General features: G+C 34.1%; 1 protein-coding gene across 1 annotated transcript; it reads left to right on the plus strand.

Moving 5' to 3' along the window:
• Nucleotides 1–9,354: 9,354 nt before the first annotated feature.
• On the plus strand, nucleotides 9,355–21,603 carry LOC145031710 (cold-responsive protein kinase 1-like). Its single transcript, XM_078980316.1, has 8 exons — nucleotides 9,355–9,856; nucleotides 18,318–18,727; nucleotides 18,865–18,984; nucleotides 19,091–19,206; nucleotides 19,459–19,672; nucleotides 19,759–19,990; nucleotides 20,084–20,237; nucleotides 21,045–21,603. The coding sequence occupies exons 1-8, from the start codon at nucleotides 9,483–9,485 to the stop codon at nucleotides 21,360–21,362; spliced, it is 1,938 nt and encodes a 645-aa protein (XP_078836442.1). The 5' UTR covers nucleotides 9,355–9,482; the 3' UTR covers nucleotides 21,363–21,603.
• Nucleotides 21,604–22,288: the final 685 nt, after the last annotated feature.

Below are 22,288 nucleotides of genomic sequence, written 5' to 3' on the forward strand. Positions count from 1 at the left end.
TTCAGGACTCGATTGTTGCTATGAGATGGTTGTTAGATGTGGAAGGGTGTTTCTTCACGTGTTCATGCCCTGCTGATCAGAGGGTGAGGTGTGCTCTGAACCTATTAAGGCTCGGGGCAAAGGATTGGTGGAGATTGACCACGAGGTCATATTCGGATGCGCAGAGGGTTGCCGTTTCATGGGATCAGTTCATAGAGATGTTCAGCACTCGTTATGTTCCACAGGTCAAGAGGGAGAGATTGGCTCAGGAGTTCCTTGAGCTGAAGCAGGATTCAGAGTCGGTGATGGAGATCACTCGGATGTTCACTGAGAGGGCGATGTTCTTCCCTGAGTTCGCTTCGGAGCAGGCTCAGATGTCCCGATATCTAAGTATGCTCAAGAGGGATATCAGACAGTTTGTGTCTACGCAGAGGTGCAAGACTTTGTTGGAGTTGCAGGAGGCCGCCAGGTGGCGTGAGTTGGAGAATGAGTTGCAGTTGCGAGAGCAGAGGCAGGCTCCGGTGCAGTCGCAGCCGGTGCCGAAACAGTCTAAGACCGTTGATTCTAGATTGGGAGATCAGAGCAGCCACACTTATGGGAAGTGTGGGAGGGGTCACACCAGAGTTTATAGGTCCGGTGGTGCATGCCGCAAGTGCGGAAAGAAGGGGCACTATGCGAGGGATTGTCGGCAGTCAGCGTTGGTTCGGGATTTGAGGAATTTTTATCATTGTCATCAGGTTGGGCACTTGAGGGTCAACTGTCCACAGCTTGCTGCAAGACCGGTGTAGGCTCCAACACCGGCCACGTTGAGGATCACGGGTGGAGGTCAGGGTGGAGCGGAGCCCCGAAGGGCTCAGGGTCGTGCTTTTCAGCTTACAGCGGAGGAGGTCAGGGCAGTGCCGGACAAGGATAAGAGAAAAGAGGAAGTTTGAAAAGGCTCTAAAAAAGGATAAGGCAGGAGAAAAGAGGAAGTTTGAAGGATCTTCAAGGCCTAACAAGGAAAGCAAATTCTCCAAGTCTGGAGACGAAGGAAGTGAAACAAAGTGGTGTAAAAAGTGCAAGAAGAAGCACTTCGAAAGATGCGATGGAGAAGTGGCGTGCTATAAGTGTAGTAGGACCGGTCACTATTCCAAATATTGTACATTCGACAACAAGAAATGCTACGAATGTGGAAATGTTGGGCATATTTCAAAGAACAGTCCAAAGAAAAACGAAGCAGCAAGACCAAATGCACCGCCAAAGCCAAGGGCATTCCACATGATCCTCGATGAAGCAAGTAACAACGCGAGGAACCAAGGATGAGGACTTTATATTCAAATATCAAGATATGAAGTAACCATTTAGATAGTATTAGGAAGTGTAGCCTATTAGAGGCACAGTATAGGGTGAACTTGAACACCTATGTAATAGTTTCAAAAAAATAATATAAACCCTAGTTTTTTTAACCGATGTGTCAAGTTGTTATGTGATTTTTTTTGTATGGTTAATTGGAAAACTGCAAGACAGTACTTGGGATGAGTATGAGTAGGTGTGAATGGTAGTAGAGGCCTATAGTACCGAAAGCACATGAATCATGCTTGGATCAGGGAAAGTCACAAGGTTACTAAGAAGCTAGTAATTGATACTGTTTTATTCAAATATGTCGTTACCATCGTTTCGGTAATGACTAAGAAGATGATTGTTATTCCGACCCTAGTGGTCATATCGAATTAAGTCTGACAATGATGAATATGTTACGTGGTTCATAGAACCAAGTTTGATGTAGCATCTGACTTAAGCCAGAAGATTGAAATAAAAGATAATCAAAGCAATCAATAGAAGTATCGTGCTCGTTGTTAAGGATATTGGTAGCTAGAAATTCTACATTTTAAAATGTGATTATATCACATTAGAACATAAAGGAAAGTATATTCCTTTCCAGAATTCAACTCTAAGAGACCTAAATCTAAGCGTTGCAACATACGATGAGAGGTCATTAGAACATGACCCATCAGTCTAATATGGAAATCAAATAGTTTGTTAAGAAGAAGAAGGAGTCTCTAGCAAGGATCGAGATTGTGACTTGAAGGTCATAATTTGGAGTCTAACGTGAGATAGAGAGCAAGTGCAAGATCGAGCACCGTCTGCAGTCATCGAGTCCAAGAGTTAGACACTCGTTCAAAGAAACATCAAAGTTACGGTTATTACTAAGGATGAAGAGATAACGTATGGAGTCATCATGTGAACCCTATTTCGTTGATGATTCAGGGACATAATCATCCTAAGGGGAGATAAGTGTAACGCCCGTAGATCCGGCCTAGTCACTTTATAGATAATAAGGGTCAAAAACGACTTTTTGACAAAATATTATTTACAATAAATAATCTTAACCAAGTTGTAGAATATGTCTCAAGGGTTCCATACATATAAAGAACTCCGAAATCCGAGTTATAACGAAGAAGTTATGGCTCGACGAAGTTTTATGGCAAAACCGGCACGACACCGGGAGACGTAAATAATGAATTTTTGATAAAGGACTTTTTAGCCTTAGTGATCTAAACAAACAGTTGTAGTATACATTAAACCGATAACGTCCATAAAAAGAATGCCCAAATCTGAATTCGTATGAGGAAGTTATGAATTTTTTAAGATTTGACATAGCAATGCACGACCCGAAACTCGAATTTTAGTTCGAGCGGTTTTTGGCCTACGCAACCTGAATTAGAGTTGAAGATCTCATTAATAGGAACTAAACGATAAAATGATTGACGAAAATGGAGTCCGTATGTAGAAGTTATGAATTTTACGCGGACATTTAACACTCTAATCTCCTCCTACTGTAAAATTTAAGATCGTTCGAGAATTAGCCGATGGAGTCTAAATGAAAGTTGTACATCTTATTTTTACCTACGCGTGGAAAAATATAACGTCGATAGCGGAGCTCGTATTCAAAAGTTATGAATTTTTGACAATCGGTTGATTTCTACCCTGTGTGTGATGACACGTGTCAGCACCATGTTGTGCCTGGTTGTTTCCAGCTGGCTCACGACGTGAGTGACCCTCCAGCCCCTATAAATAAGAGGTGAATCCCTCTTCATTCGTCATAACTCCCATAAATTCCCTCTCTCTTTGGAACATCTCTCTAGCCCCGAAACCCCCCGAAAAGCCTAGGGAACCTCCCTAGCACGAGGCGCAAGCCCCGGAGTGCCCGATAGCTCCAAGAATAAGAGCCTTTTGGATCGGGAACACTGCATTTCATTTGTATGATAGCAAAAAGGAATGTTAGAGTACAAGCATGTTAGTTGACTAGGATGATATATACATACATATATACATATATATATATATATATACATATACATATACATATATATATATACATATACATATATATATATATGTATATGTATATATATATATATATATATATATATATATATATATGTAGTGTAGGGCACTTGATGTCATGTTTTACTTGATTGTCATTGTGATTTTTGCAAGAAAGATTGTAGTTGGATCACAACACCTATATGAAAGATTGTGGTGGGATCACATCACATGTATGAAAGACTATGGTTGGATGACAACACTTTTATAATTATGAATGGTTAGGGTAATGATAGTTTCGAATGACCATTGACTGGATACTCTAGCGGTCATATGTATTCCATGTTTGATAACCTAAGAACTCTTGGTCGAAAGCCTTATTTCATGGTTAATCTTTGATTTATTATTTTCGGGTGGGATCATCTGTTTCACTATCTGCATCCCAACCAACTATATATGAGTATGTGTTCATGAGGTGGTTGTCACTTTTAGCATTGGCCCTGGTATGGATGTTGCTCCGGCGCAAGGCCGATGATGGCATGACGGATGAAAGCTGATAGTAGTTGACGGACAAGAGCCGGCAGCGGAGTACTAGTAGAGGTTATGTGTGATTAGTATGCATGTTGTGTGCATGTGGGTATGAGAGTTCGCAGATCAGCATAATAGCCGAGGACCTTGGTTGTAAACATTGTATTGCATGGTGAAATATGCAGTATACTAGGGAACTCACAAAGCTTATGCTTAAAGTTATGAATTAAATGTTGTTCATGTAAAGAGCCCGAAGGGATTGTACACTCTCATCGAAGATTTGGTTTCCGTTGTTTTGTAATTCAACTATGTAAATCTTATGGTTTTCAAATATATGAATGTCAATTATAAATTTTAAGTTAAAGGTTTTCATTATTTATACAATTTTGAAAATTAAATACTTCTTTGTAATTATCGGGACCAGGACGTTACAACAAATACCTATACTTGAAAAAAGATACATTGTAGGTCTCGTATAGATCATCAGTATGTGGAGGATATTGAAAGAAATGCATGTAAAGAAAGTATTAAGGTAATGCAAAAAGGTTACGGTTTTCTACTGTTCACGTCTGAGTCTAAATCAGACAAGCTCCTTATTTGTGAATTATCGGATTGCAAACCAAGGTGTGGACGTTACTCTTGTTTCAGGACTAATAATTTATCATCATTCTCTTGGATGGAGTCATGTTCCTCAACTTGACATCCTTGCTCTAGAATATAATGCTTTTGTCTTTAGGATTCAGATTTCACTTTTGTGGGAAAAAATGATGGCTAGAAAAAATTGGTTGTGGTCGGGACTAACTATGGCGGCCAGAAGAAATGGAGACAGCTGCTTATAAGGTCAAAGAATAAAAGCCTAACCAACATTAGAAAAAGATAATGAATTCCACAAACTAAGTTACTATGTTTTGGTAATAATGTTTTAAACGACTATGGATCAGTAATTATTTATTGAGAATACAGTCCCTTTGTATTAAACTCAAATGTAGGGTCTACACTGGTAAAACTCAATTATACCATGTTTTGGTAATTAGTTTTACAACCATATTATTTTTATAATTATTTTTACTAACTCGCCCTTTTCGTACAAAACTCAAAATTCAGTTGTAAAATCGTCTTTTTTAGTTGTGATTTCAAGATAGAAATCGGCTTCATAAAATCCGTTACAAAACCAGATTGTACTTAGTGTTCACTTCAACTAGATCTTATAAGGCTGAAGGGTGTGACTGCGGCTTGGGACCGCGGTTTGTACCACCTGAACCGCGCACACCGCACCCAAGCTGCGGTCTTGTGCGGTTTTGGCCGCACTGCGACTGTAGAATACCGTGGTTTGTGATTGGTTGGTGGTATACTTGACGGTTGAACGTTTTTTTTTTTTCCTTTTGCCTTTGTTTATATATATATATATATATATATATATATATATATATATATATATATATATATATATATATATATATATATACTAGCCGTTTGCCCGCGCAAACGGCCGGCGGCGAATTGTTTCTTTCAAGCAATTAGTTTTATTCGAAACATTGTTATATTTCTAAGAACACTTACACCATTATCGATCGGTTTCACAAAAATAAAAAGTGCAATGCCAAAACCAAAAAATATTATGGTGGTGGATTCGATGGATGAAAAGGAGATGAAGATTTGAATTAGTCTCCAGTCAACTATATGTTATGCAAAAAATTAGAGAACTCCAATTCAAATGAGCTTTAAAATTTCAAACGATTTGTCGAAAAAAAGTATTTCAGATTTCTAATGCACTAGATACCAGAGAAGAAATATTTTAGGAATACAAGCTGGATCAAAATTGATGAAAATACTAATTCAAACCTTAAAAATAAGGAAATACTTTTTAATCCTTGTATCCCTACCATTATCATTTGTAAGATATATATTATAATATTATTATATTAATAGTTGGTTATACTTTTAAGCTTAAAGACTTGAACATTTTAAAAAAAATATTATTATTATATTGATTATATTTATAGAAATAGTAAGATTTTTTTTATAAGGTAGTATCTATGTATATATATATATATATATATATATATATATATATATATATATATATATATTATATATATATATATATACACTTCATTTGTTTTTAACCACAATACATCCTCTTCTCTTTCAATCTTTTTAAAGAAAAAATCACTAATCCTTCTCAAAAATATCATCTTCTCTCAAAAATATCATCTTCTCTGGATCTTCGTTTGTTTTTTAAGTTTTTAGGGTTATTTTAATGTCATGTTTTTTTTTGTGCAATGTCATTTAATGTTTTTTTTTTTTTTAATTTTCAAGTAATAAAAAATTATGTTTTTTTTTTTTAAAAAGAAGTTTCAATTAAGATAGCTAAAAAAACAAAAAAATAAATAAATAATAAAAGTGTGACACCAGTCCCTTGGTGTGGCAAAAAGCCACATGTGTGTGGTAAAAAATGACTTGACGCTTATGTGGCGGTGGAGGGAGTGCGGTTACGGTGACACCACTCCCTCCAGCCTAAAGCGCTCTATAGGAATGCTATGTGCTTGGTTTTTGATGTTATTCGTGACTCAGTCAAGTAATTAAGACTGGAGGGTATGGTGCCATCGAAACTGCACTTCTTCTCATGCCACATAAGCGTCATGTCATTTTTTACCACTCAAGTGTGGTTTCTTGTCACATCAAGGCAGTGGTGCCACACATTCTTTTTTTTTTTAAACTATTTTAATTTAAAAAAAAAACTTTTTTTAAAACTATTTTAATTCAATAAAACTTCTATTTTAATAAAAAAAAAAACATAAATTTTCATTACTTGAAAATTAAAAAAAAAAAAAAATCATTACATTGCATTACCAAAAAATATAAAAATAAAACAAAAATTAAAAAAACACGAAAACCACACACATGACATTTAAATAATCCTAGAAACTTAAAAAAACACAAATAAAATAACTAAAAGAAACTACATAAACTCGTTCTCCGAGAACTCGTCTTCGGGGTCATCCAGTGGATCTAAATTAAAGTTAATGTTTCGAACCCCGTAAATGTGTTCCACCAAGTCATTGCAAAAATTGAGAAATATTTCAGCGCAACGTATCTCTTCTCTCCTGTTTATATATACTCTTTGCCACCAATATCTATTGGTTGTGTCTCTGGTATGGCTTCTTCCTCGTGAAACGTACATATCGCTCTTCCTTCGTCTTCAATAATCATGTTATGCAATATAAGACATGTATACGTGATTTCTTCAAGTTTTCCTCGCCTAAATAAGTTGGTGGTTTTTTCAATATGAACCACCGTTTCTTCGGAGCTCCAAAAGCACGCTCAACATCCTTTCTAGCTCTTTCTTAAGCTCTCTTGAATTTCTTTCGTCTACAACCATGTGGAGCTGTAAACGATTTAACAAACACATCATACTCAGGATAGATTCCATCGACCAGATAATAACCATACTTATATGACGTTCCACACACTTAAAAAGAAAAATCTGGTGCGGATCCATCGTATATTTTGTTAAATATTGGTGAATGATTAAGAACGTTGATGTCGTTAATCGAACCAGGAGAACCAAAAAAAGCATGCCAAACCACATATCTTGTGATGCAACTGCTTCAAGGATGACCGTTAGGTGAACATTATCACCTCGGGTAAATTGCCCATGATATGCTGTAGGGCAATTTTCCCATGCCCAATTGAGACAATCTAAGCTTCCTAGCATTCCAGGAAACCCATGCACACTAGCATGATGAGCTTGCAATTGTAGGATGTCATTACGTGTAGGCTTACGTAAATATTTTGGACCATAAAATAGAATCACAGTTTATCAAGAAAAATGGAGAATATCTCGTGCGATCCTAGCAGACATCCAAAAACTTTCGTCTAACGCATCAGGTGGAATGTCATATGCTAATTGACGAAGTGCGGCGGTACATTTTTGTAAGGGAGTGAAACCGGGTGTACCTCTAACATCGTAGTGTTGTTGGAGAAAATTGCACTCCCTCGTTACATCTTCAACTATACGTTCGAATAAACCATTGAACATTCTGAAGCGCCTACGAAAATAATACCCTTCAGAAGTGGCATTATCTGCAAAATAGTCTTGCACCAAACGTTGATTGACTTCTTCACGATTTCTGCAAATATATCTTCGTGTTCTTCGTTGAGAACTTGCAGTTGAGTTTTTACATACAACGTTGTATGGTTGTTCCGCCATTTGAACACACGCAATAGCAGTATCAAAAATAGTCTGAAATTCTTCAGAAGATGAAGAAGATGACATTTTTTAGAGAGTGTTGATTTTTTAAAAAAACGTTTTTTGAGAAAGACAGAAGAGATAGTGTTGTGAAAAAAAATGAAGTTAGATATGTATATATAAGAAAGAAAAAAAATTAAATACCCAACAACCGGTCAATCCTCCCATTTTCCCATCCACCAATTAGAAAACGCGGCACTTAAGGACCTTACTGTGGCCAAGACCGCATGGTCTGGGGGCGGTGTTCTCGGCTTCATAAAATCCGTTACAAAACCAGATTGTACGTTGTGCTCATTTCAAATGGATCTTATAAGGCTGAAGGGTGTGGTTGCGGGTCCCAGGACCGTGGTTTGTGTCACCTGGACCACGCACACCGCTCCCAGGCTGGTCTTGTGTGGTTTTAGCCGCACTATAGCTGTAGAATATCGTGGTCTGTGATTGGTTGGTAGTATATTTGACGGTTGAACCCTTTTTTTTTCTTTTGCCTTTCTTTATATATATATATATATATATATATATATATATATATATATATATATATATATATATATATATATATATATATATATATATATAAACTTCATTTGTTCTTAACCACAATACAACCTCTTCTCTCTCAATCTTTTTAAAGAAAAATCACCAATCTTTCTTAAAAATGACATCTTCTCTCGATCTTTATTTGTTTTTTTTTTTAAAGTTTTTTGGGTTATTTTAATGTCATATGTGTGTGTTTTTTTTGTGTGATGCGATGTAATGTTTTTTGAAATTTTTATGTACTGTTTTTTTTTTTACTTTTCAAGTAATGAAAAATTATGTTTTTTTTAGTAAAAAAGAAGTTTCAATTAAAATAGCTAAAAAAATAAATAATAAAAGTGTGCCACCACTCTCTTGGTGTGGATGGTAAAAAATAACGTGACACTTATGTGGCGGGGGAGGGAGTACGGTTTCGATAACACCGTTCCCTCCAGCCTAAGGCGCACTATAGTTAGTTATAGTGCTTGGTTTTTTATGTTTATCGTGACTCAAGGAATTAATAAATGCTAAAAGGAATGCATTGAAACTTGTCATAGTTCACTGTTATTTATTTATTTTTTCTAGAATAGTCCTTAATCAATTAGAGGTTTATATTCCTTAAACTAACCTAGTAGACGGTCACCATGAAAGCCATTAGTCAAGATCCAAGGGTGATGACAAACACATATTATCTTTTGACTTTTCTTAACCACATATTCTATGATGCTATGCTTTCAAACTACCTGTCTTTATACTATTAAAATAATTATACACAAACTCCGGAAAAAAACCAATTTCCATGTTACTTTTTTGAGCACTAAGTTTTGAAATCCTCATCTATCTCTTCTTTTATTTTTATCTTTTTCGTAATTCCTAAAGATTCTCACTGTGGTGACTGTGGATAATGGCAATCTTGGTGGTGTTCCTTGTATTATTTCTGATTAACCCAGGAGTTTCACAGACAAACAACAGCCAAAACAATATTAACACACCCATCAGATCATTCTGTGGTCGTAACCCTCCGATCATTCTATCAAATTTTGTCAACAACCGCAATTCTACCCTTGCTGAGATCAGAAGAAAACTATCAACCAACAATGTATTCTATGCGACAGCACAGAGTTTATCAGAAGGAGACTCGGTCTTTGGAGCTGCCCAGTGCAGGAACTACCTCTCCGCAGCTCAGTGTGTGGATTGTTTTGATGCGGGCGTGTCTCAACTAATCAGCTGCCTTACAGGCAATGGCGCTTATGTGTTCTTGGATAACTGCTTTGTCAGGTAAACGTTTCTTGTATCTACTATTTCAGTGACTAATCTATATTCTCATGTGGCTATTAATCCAGTTTTTATTTTAGATATTAATCCAACCTCTATGCCACTTTATTTAATCATATAATTCGTCCTTTCTAATACTTCTTATCAATTGTCTTGTTTGTTTGGCTGAGATATTCAGCAACTACTCAAAATGGTAGCGATTCTGTGTCTGTTCTTACTTTTTTTTTTTCTTTCGGAATTATAAGATTCATGATTACTTTATTTGTTTCCTTTGTATGGACTACAATATTTTGTTAACAAAAGAAGATAAAATTTTTGCTGCCTATTGCTGTCGGCAACCGAGGCCTAACTGTTGGTCCTTAATATTTTTTTCTTACTGTTATCGTATTTTCCTTAATGCGTATATTTACTCCATTTCATTTACTCAAAAAATATACACAGTAAAATATAGTCCATCTAAATATACTAATGATATATAATAATTACATTCCAATAAAATAATTTGTAACAATATATATATATATATATATATATATATATATATATATATATATATATATATATATATATATATATATATATATATATATAACAATGTTCTAAAATCCTGATTAGGTCCCGATTAGTTTTAGGCATTACCTGACCGACTAGGAGACCGTCTAACGATTATTCATGCTATCAAATGAACGAAACATTAGCAAAAAATAAAATTTTAATGAGGAACTTCTATCTTAATACAAAGCAATCCAGGAATAATATGTGTTGTATTATAATATTAACATATTTTATTATAATATTAATGTTATTCACCAATATTGGTATGATATATATATATATATATATATATATATATATATATATATATATATATATATATATATATATATATATATATATATATATATATATATATATATATATATATATATAAAAGGAATTAGCGATTAATGGTCCCCGGTAAAGAGATTAAATCTTTGTTTTTTCCGATTAATACTTTAACTTCAGTCTACCGATTAACGTCGACGATTTTTTACAACTTATATATATATATATATATATATATATATATATATATATATATATATATATATATATATATATATATATATACATACATATAAGGAATTAGCAATTAATGGTCCCCGGTAAACAAATTAAATCTTTGCTTTTTTCGATTAATCCTTTAACTTCAGTCTACCAATTAACGTCGACCATTTTTTACAACTTATATATATATATATATATATATATATATATATATATATATATACACACACAGAGAGAGAGAGAAAAAAAAAATTCAATAGAGAACCATAATTATTGGTTCTTCAAGGAACCAAATCTTTTTTTCAATTTCTAAAGTTTATTTTTTATCGAAAAAAAAATATATAAAATTATTTAAATTCATATATTAACATTGTGAATGTGAAAAATAATTTTTGGATTCATCGTGTGAATCCGGATTCACGTTGTCAATTTTCAAAAATTCACATTGTGAATTTGACGTAAAAAAAATCAAATTTGATATCATAAAAAAATGATAAAAAGTTATGAATTTCTGTACTTTTTTTTTTTTTTTTTTTTTTTTTTTTTTTTTTTTTAAATAAGTGCTAAAAGTTGAAAAAAAAGATTGGTTTTTTGATTCTTTGGTTAATTATTGTTCTCTATTGAACCTCACCATATATATATATATATATATATATATATATATATATATATATATATATATATATATATATATATATATATATATATATATACCGTTAAATGAATACAACAATTAAAGACTTAATTTATTTCATTGACGGAATACTTTTGTTTGAAAGAGATAATATATACCTATTTATTATTTAGTAAATGAATATTTAAATATGATGTCAACAAACCTATAAAATATTTTTTTCTAACAATGATTACATCATGATACCATGGGCCGGCTAAAAAGGCATATAAGTTATCATTTTTTTTTAAATAAATCATTTTATTAAAAATATATATATTTATGTTTTGGTTTATTTTATAAAACAATATTAAATTAGCAAAAACCGTATTGCAAAACTCAATCCTAAAATAAATCCATTGGTGTTTCGTAATAATGGATCAAAATGTACATATGAAAACCATTCACAAGAGCATTTGGTATAGGTTGGTATTATACTACCATTTCACATGTCATCCCAATCTTAACACCACGACAATACCTTGTAGGAGTTGATGCTCCTAAGTTATAATATATTAAAAAGTAGAAAGAGACTGAGTGAGAGATGAAGGAAATGATTTTGATTGGTTCTTAGTTCTAGTTTTGATATGTTGTAATGCCAACGAGTAGCAACATAAAATACAATGGGAGTGGTGTTCACCATATTTTAACGGTGTTATGGGGCTGCTACCTCATAAATAACGTCGTTATGGAGACTCATACCCTATGCTCTAAATAATAAAAATGACAGCCAAAATGCTTTCGAGAATAATAGGCTAGAATAAGTTGTCTACAAAATACAATAGCCGCCATTACGGTGGGGCAGTGAGTTGTTATTTGTGTTGGGTCCAAGTTGGGTTGTTCCTTAGATGGGCCACCTAAAGTATATGTCGTTAAGTAGGTTTCGTAAGTTGTAAGATGAGATCAATAGGTCGAGTTAAGATCGTTGAACAAGCTAGAATCACAACTATGGAGTTGAAACAAAGAGCAAACCTGAAGTGGGAGGTAGAGGGCGATGAAAATACACATTTTTTCATGGTTATTTTAATTACAAGAACCGAAAAAATCATATTCACAGGATTATGGTTAATGGAGGTTGGACCATGGATCCGAATAAGGTAAAGCAGGGGGCAGCCATATTCTTTGAAGAGAAATATAAAAAAGTTTGGCCAAACAGACCGTTGTTTCGTAGTTCTGGATTTCACAAGCTTTCTGAAGTTAATGCTTGCTTTTTGGAAGGAGAGTTTTTGATAGGTGAAATAAAAAATGTAGTATGGTTGTGTGGGGGTGATAAGTCCCCTGGGCCAAATGGCTTCACTTTCAAATTCCTCAAAAAATATTGGGATTTGTTAAAAGATGATATTGTATGGTTGGTTAAATACTTTGAAGATGGAAACAAGCTTGCTAAAGGTTGTAACTCTTTGTTTATTTCTCTAGCCGCCAAATCCAAAGATCCAATTCACTTTGGGGACTTTACACCTATAAGTTTGATTGGATTACTTTATAAAATCATTGCAAAACTATTAGCCCTTAGACTAATGAAGGTTATTGATAGTGTTATCAACGAGGTTGAATCCACCTATGTGGAAGTAAGGAATATTCTGGAGGGTCCTTTGGTGTTTAATGAACTCTGCTCATGGGCAAAAGTGAAACGAAGAAAGCTGCTACTGTTTAAGGTGGAATTTAATAATGCTTTAGATTCCGTGAATTCGGTTTTTCTTGATTTTATTATGGAACAAATGTGCTTTGGTAACAAATGGCGAAATTGGATCTGTAACTGTATGGATTCGGAAAGAGCATCTGTAATTATCAATGGAAGCCCAACAAGAGAATTCTCAATGACTAAAGGGGTGAGACAAGGCGACCCACTCTCCCCACTCCTCTTCAACATTATGATGGAAGTGATACATTTGGCGATAAAAATGACAGTTGACAAAGGGGTTTTCGATTGGATAAAATTTCCAAACTCTAACATTGTTTGTCTCATCTATTTTATGCATATGACACATTATTCATTAGGGAATTGTCAAGGCGCAACATTGCAAATTTTACAAGAATTTTGAGATGCTTTTATGTCTCGTTCGAGCTGAAAGTTAACTTTAGGATGTCAAAAGTATTTGGTGTTGGAGCGTCCCCTAGTGAGGTAGCAAATTGGTCCGCCCCCCCGGGGTGTGAACCATCATCTCTTCCCTTCAATTATCTCAGTATCCCGGTTGGAGAAAACAGGATTATGAAGAGAGCCTAGAGGCCAATAATTGAAATTTTCCATTCCAAACTCTCGTCCTGGAAAGAAAATACCCTTAGCTTTAGAGGTAGAGTAACTTTAGCAAAGGCGGTTCTCGGTAATCTCCCAACTTAATTTATATCGATATTTGCTGCTCCAAGAGGAGTCATTAATACACTAGAAAAAACTTAGAAAAAGGTTTATATGGAGTAGTAAAATTGAAAAGAAAAGTATTAATTGGGTTGCATGGGAAACTCTTATAGCGCCAAAAAGGGTGGGTGACATTGGACTTGGTTCCATAAGAAGCCTCAGCCTGTGTTTGTTAGCCAAATGGATGTGGCGGTTGAAATCAGACAACTCTGTTATGTGGGCGAAAATCATTCAGTGTATTCATGGCTTAGACAGAATACATTGATCTAGCTTTGCAAATAAATCTACCACTGGTTCTTGGAAGAACATAGTCAGAACCTGGTCTGCTCTAAAGACTTTTAATATTGACTCTAATGAAATTGTTCACCGGGACTCAACTGAATGTGGCTGGTCATCCGATTTCGTGATTGACAACCAATTTTCTGTAAGCCAGTTACGTGAACGTATTGAAATGGCGAGCCATGTAGTATGCAATGGACCATTTGAGTGGTGTATGGTGGTACCATTTAGGATTCGTTGCTTCATATGGAGTGCAAAATTGGGTAGGATCCTATCATCGGTCGAGCTAAGTCATATGTGGACTGCAGTTACTTAGATCACACGTGGTTCATGTAATCTCTAGGAGGAGTCAAGTGATCATATTTTGTTATCATGTCCATTAGCAAAAGTTGTGATGGATTTGATTCTATTTTGGTGTGAAATCCAATATGGCAGTTTTCAATCGGTGAATGATGTGTTACGTTTCATATCGCGATGGTCTCGGTGTAAAAAGAAAAGAAGTTTGTTGGATGTGGTATTTTGCAGGGTTTTGTGGTGTATTTGGATTGAAAGGAGCAAAAGAATTTTCAAAAAATTCCCTTCGTTCCGACTAATACTATTCCAAGAATGAAGTCGATAACGTTCATTTGGTGCAAACATACGGGCTCGTTCAAAATCATAGACCGGAGAGTTTGGAACTTAAATCCTTTTCTTTTCTTATTTCTTTTATTTCTCATTTTTATTTTTACTCTTTCCCGTGCATCGTCTTGATGTGGATGTTATAACATATTTTCTGTTTCCAAAAAAATTAACCGAAATTCAATCGACTGGATGTTAGAATTCTGCACCTGGTTTGGAGATATGAGAGACCTGAGGAGTCATTATGAGCGAATATGAATGTCATGGATCTTAAGCTTTGTGAGTTTTAAAAAAATGGCACAAAAGGAATCAGGCTCAAACATTACAAAAGATTTGATAATAGAAATAATTGTACATTCGAAGCAAGCTATGACGAATAAGGCAAGTTCACTTGAAAAGAACTAGACAGGGTCTGTGATCAAGGCACCCCACTGGGAAGAAACTATCACATTTAGTGGGTGTTCAGATTGAAGTACATGATAGCATCAAAATTTACAAAGTAATATTGGTAACTAAAGGTTTCCAACAAAAATAGTAGTTAACTAAAATAGTATATTTTCTTCAGTTATGAATATGACTATAATCAACCTAGGTTTGAGTGTTGTGGATGTTGAAGACTAGCATATAGAAAACTAGATGTGAAAAAGCATTTCATACATGGTGATTATAGATCACCATGACAGAAGTTGGAAAAATAAAACATAATACACATGGTGTGTAGGATCAGGTCGCTTAAAAGACACACACTCAAAACTCACGTAGTGCAGATAGTGTACTTACTGCTTGAACTTCTTTCGTTGATCCCATGAATTAAATTAAATAAGAAAACAAATTAATAAATTAGCTACTAAAAAAAAGATTAGGTAAACGTCAAAACCCAATTGTTCAGCTCCTACTTTCTGGGTAAACCAAGACCAAGTTTATTGTTGATCCGAATCTACCCATGGCATTGGCTCCACAAACTGCTCGCCCGCTGCACGTTGATCCATTAAACAAACCAATTAACCCAACATGGTGATGAAGACAAGGAGAAGATGGCTAAAGTTTGTATGTATAAGCAATGGTTAGTATGATGTATGTTATTGTATGCATTATGCCAATTACTGCTCTCATAGTGGGATATGTTAGTAGGTTCATGTAAAATATGAGAAGTATCTGGAAGTAGACAAGTGGTTGCAACGCTACTTGAATGGAACATACTAGGTTAAACTATGTTTCGGTTGCTAACAATATCTATTTAAAAGATTTTATAACTATATATTTGATTTGTTATTATTGATATTCGTGTAATAGTACCACATATTATGTGTTTACGCTGAGGCAAAAAAAATGTTTGTTGGATGTTTAGACTAGGGCGGTCCAAAGATATAGTGGGTCTAGGACGAAAAAAAAAAATAGTCCCCTAAAGTTGAAAATAGACAAACCGTTATAAAATTCATTATTAATATTAAAAAGCAAAAATATGACCACAACATTACAAAAACAACTAATTTAAAGAAAAATATTTTTCCTAGCATTTTTAGATAAAATAATTGTTTTTCTTTATATATACACCATATATTCTAGGAATTTCGGTCCACTTAAAGATATGGGCCCTGAGCGACCGCTCGGGTTTCCTACTGTCTGGAACGTGCTCGGGTTTCAATAGAACTAGTGTAAATAAACTAACTACAATTAAACTAAAGTGGGGGAGGGGGTGGTTGGGTGTTGTGATTCCTTGAAAACTAAAAGACTTGAATAACTAAAAAGCTTGTAATTAAGCAAGTTGGTGAGATGCTCAAATATTGGAGAGAATCGGTTAACCAAGGTAGATCAACACAATGAACATTTGTGTGTTTATCATTAGGATTCAATATGAAACTTATCATTCATCCCAAATTGGTTATAACAATCATGAAACATGATATGTCAAGATTCCTCCTAGGTATTACGGAGGTTGGGGAAACCCACAACACACCTTCTTAATCAAAATCAAGGATTTAATTGAAGCAATTGAACCCAAAAAGTTGATTAGCCTTAAGAATGAAGGAATCCTCAATTCCTAAAGGATGTCAATACGTACACATCCATAAAGGAGTCATGATTCATAAGCTAGAGATGATTTCTACCATAACGAAGCTCTTGTTCTAAGTAAATTCAATGATTCAATGATAAACCAAAGAAATAAATCAACAATTGCTCATTCAAATACCAAACTCATGATCAAAATATTAAATAAGTATAAGAAATATGAACTAGAATCATAAACATAAGATAAATGACAGTTAAGCATGAATCCTTCAAAAACCCACAAATATCCAAGGGTTTTAGTCAAAGTTAACCCAAATAGAGAAATTAGCCACTCATGGCAACATAATAACAATTACAAAAGTGTTTTTGCATCAAGAATCTACCAATTACTTAGAAAGATGAGAATAATGAGTATCAAGCTCCAAAAATCGCCTTTAATCATCTCCAGTGGTGGAAAATCGAAGTGTTTGCTGAAAGATCCAACCTCCCAAGGTAAATGGTGAGCAAAATGACCAAAATGCCCAAACGTGTGCAGTTGCGTGGGTACCCTCGCAAGTGTTGCGCGACTGAGACTCCACCCTCGCAAATATTTCTGGAATGCTATTGGCTCAATTTTCTCCACTACACACCCCACTACCCAAGATTCCCTTCGTTCTCTCCATACATCACATGATTCAAATTTTAGCAATCATTTTCAAGCTTTAAAATATGGATAGTCCAAACCCAAAGTAAGAATCCATGACTCATCTTCATAAGCTCATTTCATCCAAGTCTTCAACTTTTTAAATCGAAATCTCCTTTGATGGATCTGTAAAGCCCAATAATGTATCGAAAAGCCCACAAAGCCCAACTCCAACAAACTGCAACTGCAACGAGCTCCAAAACCCTGCAAAATATCTCAGGGAAAATAGAAAGTACCCGACACGATCCATGATTAAAGAAAATAAATAATATACAATATAAAACCAATAAAAATGCCTAAAAAAACTATAATAAACTAATAAAAAGAAGGAAATAAAATAAATTATCAACTATGACAATGGAGGGTACATAGTTTTGGGTTTGCGATGGTTACATACCTTAATGAGAAATGTCAGGTAGTGGTCTGAAATGAACTGGGAGATTCTTGAGTTATAGGGTCAAGTGATTTCCAAAGGGATGTAAGTGTCGCTATAAGCCTATATAACGACCCAAAAATACATGTACGATCTATATGAAGAGCACAAGGTAATTCGAAACCCCATCACGAAATCAAGGCAAAATCTCTCAAGTTCTACAATATAACGTAGCATCATTTCCCTAATCGTGTAAACCATATGATTTTTCTGTTATTTAATTTACCTCACATATTAAATTTTTGGTTTAGTTTGGGGGTGTGTCATATATTGTCTTCTTCAAGCTGTGAAATAATCATATTTTTATCATATTGATTCAACAAGTTTTGGGAAAACATCGCTAAAAAATGAAAGTCGTTTGTTGTTCAGGTACGAGAACTATAACAACTTCTACACTAACCCAGATGTGGTCGAGGATGCCGGTATAGCACCACTTCAATTATGTGGTAATCAGTCGGCATCTCAGCCAACTTTCCAACAAGATGTAAATGGGTTGTTATCCGATATTAAAGATGCCACTCCAAAGACCTCTAATTTCTATGTAGCGTCCACAAGGAAAATCACAAATGGAAATGGAACTGTGTATGCCATTGCACAGTGTGTTGAAAATACAAGCCAGACCATATGCCAAAACTGCATCAATGCAGCATATAACGATCTATCTAATTGTCTTCCTAATACTGAAGGAAGGTCTATCTACATGGGTTGTTTTTCAAGATATTCAGAGACTCCATTCTTCAACGATAACCAAACAATAGACATCACAAATCTCTTAAAAGGTTAGGCCACTTCTTGACGTTTCAAGTTTATTTGCTTTCTAATCTAGTTGTACCTTAGTACATTAATTGCTTCCTTGTCGATTTACAATAATATAAAGTAGTTGAGTTTATAACTTTTATATGATCGTATATGATAGGGCATTCAAGTAATGTACCCAAAATTGCTGGAGCAATTGCTGGTGTAGGTTTTCTATTTATTTTGATCGTTTCTTGGTTATTGTTTCGGCTATGCAAGAAGTCTAAGAAGACAGAAGAAGGTAATTGTGGAACAATGTACTATTTCCCATAATCTTTTCTTAATGAAATATTTTACATATCATAACATCTATCTATACCTATGTGGACCATGTGATGCCTTTATAGGCGAACCAGATCTGGATGGGGCAATTAACTACAATTATAAACAGCTACAATCAGCAACTAATAATTTTAGTGAAGAGAATATATTAGGGAGAGGAGGTTTTGGTGAAGTGTTCAAGGTACTAAAAATGAACTTTCTGTATTACATTTTTGTATTACACTATCAGTAAGTACTAGAGTCAAAACGTGTTTATTTATTAAAGAACTAAAAGATAGACTTTAGTTTTAGTAACGATTTTACTTCAGATATTAGAGATCTAACGTGATGACTAGGATATTTCATATTTTCTTTCTATTTATGTTTGAAGCAACTACATTGAAACTTGAGTTAAGAATACGACTAATTTCTTGGATATGTATGCGTTTATTAGGGAGTTTTAGATGATAATAACATTGTGGCAGTTAAGAAAATCGAAGTAGGGCACACTAATAAAGCAAAAGAAGAATTTGAAAATGAAGTGAAACTTATAACTAATGTTCACCACCGAAATCTTCTTCGTCTCCTGGGATGGTCAAGTGAAGGATCAAATCTACTTCTTGTCCTGGAATACATGCCAAATGGTAGTTTAGACAGATTCTTATGGGGTAAGTTGCATGTACATTGTTAATGATGATTATAATACTTGAAATAGATTGTAATACTAATAAAAATGTCGTGATATTTAATGGAGGTGCAAAAAAGGGGACTTTGAACTGGAAACAACGATATGACATAATATTTGGGATAGCAAGGGGTCTTGCTCATCTTCACAATGAATTCCATGTGAAAATCATTCATAGAGACATAAAATCAAGCAACATTCTCCTTGATCATGATTTTCAACCAAAAATAGCTGATTTTGGGTTGGCAAGGTTTCAGCCAGACGATCTAACTCATATTAGCACCAAGTTTGCTGGGACATTGTAAGTTTGATTTGTAAAAAATATCTGTTCACTTGTTGCATAACGAATCTAATTATATTCTTGATTTGTTATTGTTGTGTAATAAAATGCCAGGGGATATACAGCGCCAGAATATGCACTTCGTGGTATTTTATCAGATAAAGTTGATACTTACAGCTTTGGTATTGTGATTCTTGAAATTATTAGTGGACGAAGGTGTACTGACATGAACGCTGAAAATCCATCCATGGATTACCTCCTGGAAAACGTGAGATATCACCCTGATACGCATTTCCATTTTCTATTAGTTTTTTATTTTATTTTCTAATAATGATATTGGTGAAAGCAATATGTAGCAAGAAGGTAAAAAAAAAAATTAAATGGAATCAATATCTACATGCATGCAATCGGCTGATTTGCACACATATATTCACATAAAAACTTATTCTCAAATTGGTTGTGGTATGCGCAACTCTTCAGGTCTATTATATGCATGCCTTTTCTTTCTCTAGTTTTATGTTGTTAAAAGTATAATATTTTTTTAATTCAACCATGTTTCATATTTTCCGTAATTGATGCAACAAAACAAACTAGGTATGTGTCATTTTACCAATTTACCTAACAGTATTTCTTTTTTCTTTTAACAATTTATGCAACAATGTTTCATTATAATACCAATTTATGCAACAAACACCAATTATATAAAATTATTTTAATATGTTACCAAGGTTAATAGTAAAATGTCGCATATATTTGCATAATGAGACGTTGCATAATTTCTCTAAAAGCTATACTTTATTGCGTAAATTGCATAAATTGAGAAGTTTCTGAAACATCATTGTACAAATAATCATTTCTCCATATATAATCCGTTGAAAAGCAATTAATGTATTTTTTTTTTTTTTTGGTTGATGAATGCTAAAAATTCACATCGATGCACTAGACTTAACTTTAGAAGTTGGTTGTCTTTAATTCATGTCAAGTATTACCATATTATTGCCTAGACTGGTTTAAAGTATTTTCCGTAATTATTAATATTAGCTCATGAAATGTTTTCCTATTATTCCATGAACAGGCTTGGAAGTCATACGAGAATAAGAATCATATTAAGTTTATTGATGAAACACTCGATGTGAACTTTAACCAAGAGGAACATATGATGCAAATCATTGAGATTGCTTTGTTATGCACTCAATCACCAGCTTCTAAAAGACCAACCATGTCAGAAGTTGTTTCGATGCTAACAAATCGCCAATCAGTGGGGAACAGAGAGCTAACCAGACCTGCTCCCATTAATCAAGATAGGAGGATTCAAATAGGCTCTCCAAATAAGGCAATCAACATTGGTATTTCTGGAATACCAAAGAAATTAGAGGAAAACGAAAGTGCTTAAGTATATGACAAAGTCGACATGATGGAGAAGGGGGTCATGAATATAGCAACAGTCTAGTTATTTTTTTCTTCTGAACTTGATAGTCCTTAGGGTTGATCAATCATGCTTTGTTTGATGTGTCTTTTGAAAAGGAAAAAAGAATCAAAATTAGGTTGTTTGTTATTTTTTGGATGTATATATGTGATTAATTGTGGATCATGAGTTGAATCTAAATACAATAATACATTGTAATTTTTGTTTAATTGATCTTTTACTACTCTACGCAACCGACTAGTATGAATATCGAAGAAAAGTTAACAGGAAGTGATTTGTAAATAACAAATTTTTTTCGGTACAAAACAATTTATGTTTTATAGAATGATATGGTACAACATTTTAAAGCACAATTTGTTGTGTACGAATAAACGTTGAAGGGTTATTGAGGGATTAATGAAAAAATCTAATAACTAGACAATATGTTTCTAAATAACATTGGTTCCGTTGATTAGCAATAGAATGATTTTCAAGAATACGTTGTTACATTTTGAAATAATCACCATGCTTGATTGTTAGTCGTTAGTAATTGTAATTTATCCATTCCCTGCTAACCATAGGGGGCAAAATAGAGAAAAAGAAAACCTATTAACTATATATAAAAATAATATGTTTTTTCTACCTTGAATTTCATATAAGCTAAAAGTAGTAGACCATGTCTATAAGCATAGAAAACTTTACACCATCATGCATCATACTCAAGTAATTCGCTCATCCATTTCAATTTAAGGGCCCATGAAGTCCTGATATTATAAGTTATAACCCATCCATTGCAATTTAAGAGCCCATAAAGTCCTTATCTTGTAACCCATGATCTGCAAAGTTTACTTCGACGTTTAAGGTACTTTCAAGGTTCAACATGTTTACATTAATGAAGGGTTAGCTATTAAGAA

The sequence above is a fragment of the Lactuca saligna genome, chromosome 2 (genome assembly GCF_052625555.1).
Source record: "Lactuca saligna cultivar CGN05327 chromosome 2, ASM5262555v1, whole genome shotgun sequence".
Lineage (NCBI taxonomy): Eukaryota > Viridiplantae > Streptophyta > Magnoliopsida > Asterales > Asteraceae > Lactuca > Lactuca saligna.